Below are 5,149 nucleotides of genomic sequence, written 5' to 3' on the forward strand. Positions count from 1 at the left end.
TCAAGATCTATACTTTTTCTTTCAAGAATGATAAAATATATATAAAAAATATTTTTGATAAGAGAAATGATGAAAATGATGTTTAGGTTACAAAATAATGCCAAAATCTGACTTTTGAGACCTATCCCTCGAGGCCAACAACATTTCAAGTAGTCGATATCAAGCATCCCTACTGTGGCAGTCTAGATAGAAACAAGCATAACTTTTTATTAACCATGTGTTTGGCCCCCATTTTATTTATTTTTTTTCAAATTTTCCTCCAAAACTCATTCTGCTACAATAGATGCTGACATCATGCAGTGAAACTTCAGAAGAAATGTCAGGGGCATTATACCGTTGAAAATTGATGGACAATTTCAGCCCCAAAAATAATTACGTAATTTACATTTTTTCCCTCCCTTCTTGAAATTCACTTGCCGCCAATTGAAGGGCAAATTTGGCAAGGAAGTAATTCCAAATACATCTTACAACTTTTGTCTAAAAACTTGTCTCTTTTGTCTACCCTATGGCCCACACCCGTTGAAAAATGTGGTGAAAAATGAGAATAGAATGGGAATCAAACAGGCGCTAAAAACTCCAAATTGACCATAGAATGATCTAGCTCTATAAACTTTCTGATGACATTGTGGCACCCTCGCAGTCGACGATGTGAGCGATCTATTCGATCAATGTGAGCAATCTAGTCACCACTTCAGATTTTTTAGAGTAGTTTTCGAGTCGATCTGGCCGGTCAAAGTTTTTGTTGACGGTTGCAAATGGTGATAGTGGTGATATATGTGGTGGTGGAGCTGCTGGTGGTGATGATGAGGTGATGGTGGCGGCGATGTAGGTCTGGCAACTATTTTTGTGTGGTGTTGTAAGTGGATATGTTGACAGTGGTGGTGGCGATCGATGGTAGTGCTAGCGGTTAGTGATGATAATGGTGATGGCGCCAGTGGTGGTGTTGGCGATTGTTGCATGGTGAGAGTTGTCACAATTGGCAATGGCGATGGCGGTGGCGGTAGTGTTGGTATCATAGTGTGTGACACGCTACCTGGTGTATGTGACCAATTATTTGATTATCTGTATCAAGTATTAAATCGTGACCTTAAATTAAAATTTGATAACTTGAAATATAATTTGTGACCAACAGATTTGAAAATCTGTGACCGAGAGATAAACTATGATCTATAAATTTTTTGATTTGTGACCTCTAAATAATCCATGACTAATTCGTTTGATAATATGTAACCCATAAATAAATTGTGACCTATAATTATGAATCGACGACCATTAATTATATAACTGTAACTTTATTATATTTATTTAATAAATTTTCACACACTTGAAGTTTGAATTGACTTTTGAGTTAGTACAAACTTTACACTTGAGTTTTGATTTTTTACCCTTTTAAAATACCCATACTTATTGGATAGTTTTGTATATTGAAATAAGCGGACTGACCACTCAATTTAGTTGTCAACAAAAAAGCGAGATGAGCTTTACATTCGTAGTTCGGGAGCATCATGAAAAAAAAAAAAAAAAAGAAGAAGAAAAAGTGATTTTGATTTATTATATGTCCATACTGAATATTAAGTTGACAAAATATTATTTCTTTATTATATTAAATTTATAAAAATAAATATTTTAATTAAGTCCATATTTGAGCCACATTCTAGAAAAAAATACATTATTCATTTCAAATTAATAGGAAATGTGTTGTTAAAAAATAAGAAAAAATTTTAAATTTACTTGTAATATTATTTTATTGAAAAATGTGTGGTTGAAATTATGTTAAATCACTATATGTACTTTTTTGAAAATAATGTGGCTTAAACAGAGGCTAAATTGTCTTAGCACAGTTCTTTAGTATAAATCATATTATTTGAAATTTATTCGCTTGAGATGGTAAAATATGACACATTATATTAACTACCACATGAATATAAAATACCATCACATCTTGCATCACAATTTCATTTCTAAAATATCACGTCGAGTGTATAAAAGTAGAGATTCTCCATTAGTAAAGAGCCTCCTGGAGTAAATGCATTTTATAAAAATGAATTATTTTTTATAATTATTAATTACTGAGTTCGCTCTAGATCCCCAAATCCATAAACTACGATTTTATTTTTTATTTTTCATTTTTATTTTTTCAAATCGCAGACCATCCCGGATCATCAACTAAAAATGTACCTCAAAGCGGCCAAAAAGACACGGATACCACTAGCTGAAAATATGCTAAGTCGAATGAGCCAAAGTGCCTAATTGGCAAAATTTCATGATTTGCCGATGCTTTCCTGCAGCCAAGTACAAACTGAAAATGTAGTTATAGATACTAATGTTTTACATAATTGCTTTTCTTTGGCAATGCCCAGTTTGTTCAAAGGGAAGCACGCGGATATTGTTCCAGAGACATAGCTGAGAGGATTCTAACAAGAGTAGACATCAAACTCAAAGCAACATTCAGCACTTCCTGTGAACAACCTGGACTTGCAATCTTTTTCACCTAAAAAAAGACAATTCCACATTGAACTGAGATCCTATTCCAGGACCATATCCCAGAAACTTTACAGCTAGCAACTAGAAAATCATTCATGTATGTATATGTAAACTATTCATATTAATCTCAGCCAACAAGCAAAGAAGGACTTGTTTAAAGACTGCGGTTGAACAGAACTTTAAATTTTAGATATGGTGGCAACAGGACTACTATTCCATGATTAAAATAGCAACAAGAGTCCAGCATATTTGCATGAACGACAGATTTTCAAATGCAAGTTTCACAATTTCTTTTAGGTGCAACCTATATACGTTATCACACATACATCACCAAAAACATAATCCACACATCAAAAGCCACAAATCTAAAATCGCACGCATTTCCATGAGATGATCCCTTGGAAACTGTGATAGGAAATTGAGGCTTGTACTTTCTAGGACTATAGAAGACAACAACTAACGAAAGGTCTACACTAGGGTATTGTACCTTCATAAGAAGCAACCTAGTGATCTAAAGAAGAAATAACTTGTGGTTGTGAGGTCAAGTGTTGAGGTTGAATTCCAAGCTATGGCCTTAGGTATCTGTGAACTAATGAAGATCAAATCCATACTGAAGGAATTGAAAGTAGAAGTTAAAAAACATATGAGGCTGTGTTGTAACAACAGAGCATCGGTAAGCAACTAAGCATCATTCATAATCCTTTTCAACATGACCAGATTAAGCACATTGAAGATGAACATATTTCATCTGAAAGAAGATTCATAGAAAACTACTTTGCACTCTTTTTATCTCATCTCAATTGCAGTTCGCAGACATGTTCACTAAAGTGGTCTCTAATCCACGTTTAAACACTGCAATATGTTAACTGAGAGTAGAGAAAGTCTTCAAACCATCTTGATGCAGAAGTGAGAGATTTACAAATTTTGTAAATTTCACGATCAGATTTGATTTACTGAAAACTATTTAGTGCTTGTTTGGATAAAATTATGTCCTCATTTTGATTTTGATTTTTTTTCAAAATCATTTTTCTTTAAACTTATTTGAAACCACACATTCTCCTATTCAAATTATTTTGCATGTGGACCCATTATTTTCCATACTTTTTAACCAACATTCTCCAAAAAATATCACTTTTTTAAACATCTTTTTCCAAAAAAATCAAAATCAAAGTCAAGCTTGGGCTATAAGTTGCTAAAATTTATAATGTGATGGAATCAGTAACGGATGAGCGGGTAGAAGTTGTGAATCTTACGAAATGTGTGGTTGAAATTAGTTTTTGACATTGACCATTGAATTATAAGGAAATTATAATGTTTCCCAAACAGCAATTAGTTGAACTGTTCTCAGTATATATTAGGTATAATCATTTGGTATCAATGTTAGGCAGTAGAATTAGTTGACTTTTAAAAAAATCAGGACAGTAAAATTTTTAGAAATTAATTTTCAGACCACTTGTACCATTCTGGGTAGTTGATGGTGAATTTTTTCCAGACTGGCTAGTTGACAACTCCACCACACACCCTCTGAATGGCATCAACATCTATTTTATGCATCAAGCATGCCACTTCCATCAAAAAAGAGAAAAATATTAACAAAACAATCAGCCCAAAATCTCGTAAACAGGCCAAATAGTTGTCAACTTATGATAGGTAAAAGTTCGTCAATCATGGCAAAACAATATGCTAACCGGGTAAGGTGAAAAGGCAGGGGAACAAGGAAAACTTCAGAAATACCATACCGAGTCAAGAAAACACTGCAATTTCTTAATCTTTTCAGCATAGTCCAGGTCATGAAAGCTCAAATATGATTTCCTGTGACGGAGCATATTGCTCAAGCATATATCATCTTTCATAAGTTTCTCATCCTCTGTACAGAGCATGCTGTCATCAAACACAAAGAAAAAAGGTCATGCAGTAATAAAACACTAAGATGCTTCCACTGTATCGGCATAAAGGCAACAAGCAATATCTGCTTCAATCATTACCAGATTCCCTTTCTTCAACCATTAACAGATTCTGCTGAAGATAATTGAGCTCATGTCTTTCTAATGTTTATAATTGATCAACCCATTTTTATCCACAGATTTCGTGAGATCTAAAAGTACTATCCACTTATCATTCATTCTATCCGTTTATAAAGTCTTCCCATGCTGAGATGATTAAGTACTATTACCAGTTCTTGTTTAGTAATATTAGGAAAAAAATTTGTTTACTTTGTCCAAGGGTTCCTTAGATGAGTATTAGATAGGCATTTATTAAGCTAAATAAATTTGTCCAGAGCTTCAGAAATCAAAGGAAAACAATATGGAGTTTATCTGCCATAAATACTCTCTAGAAGATGCAGTCTGTGAGATATTGTATAAACTGCGTCTCATCTAGACTCTTCAATGCCCTCCCTCTCTCGCAGCGTCAGCATTTATTCCTTTTCAAAGTCTTTTTAGAAAACTTCATGCTTGACAAACTTTATACCACAGTTCCACCTCCAGAGTTTATTCAATTCACCCCGACCACATCTTCTCATTCTCTTCACAGCTGACCATGTTATACATTCAATCTGACAATCTGACAGAAAATTTGCTTTCCTATTCCTGAAAAGCTGAATTGAGATTTCAGACAACTCAACTAGCACGAAGAAGAAGAGTTTTTTTTTTTTTTTTTTTTTTTT

The 5,149-nt window shown here is 33.7% G+C and overlaps 1 protein-coding gene across 4 annotated transcripts in view; it reads right to left on the bottom strand.

The window, feature by feature from the left end:
• Positions 1-2,233: 2,233 nt before the first annotated feature.
• The window catches only part of LOC111410412, a 4,089-nt gene continuing 1,173 nt past the window's right edge, over positions 2,234-5,149 (bottom strand). For 3 of the 4 annotated variants that reach the window (XM_023040724.1, XM_023040725.1, XM_023040723.1), the window contains 2 exons: positions 4,224-4,365; positions 2,234-2,491 (listed from right to left, as the gene is read on the bottom strand). In XM_023040724.1, coding sequence (XP_022896492.1) covers positions 2,366-2,491; positions 4,224-4,365 — 268 coding nt within the window. In that variant the 3' untranslated portion in view covers positions 2,234-2,365. Of the gene's footprint in view, positions 2,492-2,971; positions 3,067-4,223; positions 4,366-5,149 lie in introns of all 4 variants that reach the window. The other variant, XM_023040726.1, reaches the window with a different exon arrangement.

This window comes from Olea europaea, chromosome 15, assembly GCF_002742605.1.
Source record: "Olea europaea var. sylvestris chromosome 15, O_europaea_v1, whole genome shotgun sequence".
NCBI classification, from domain to species: Eukaryota; Viridiplantae; Streptophyta; class Magnoliopsida; order Lamiales; family Oleaceae; genus Olea; species Olea europaea.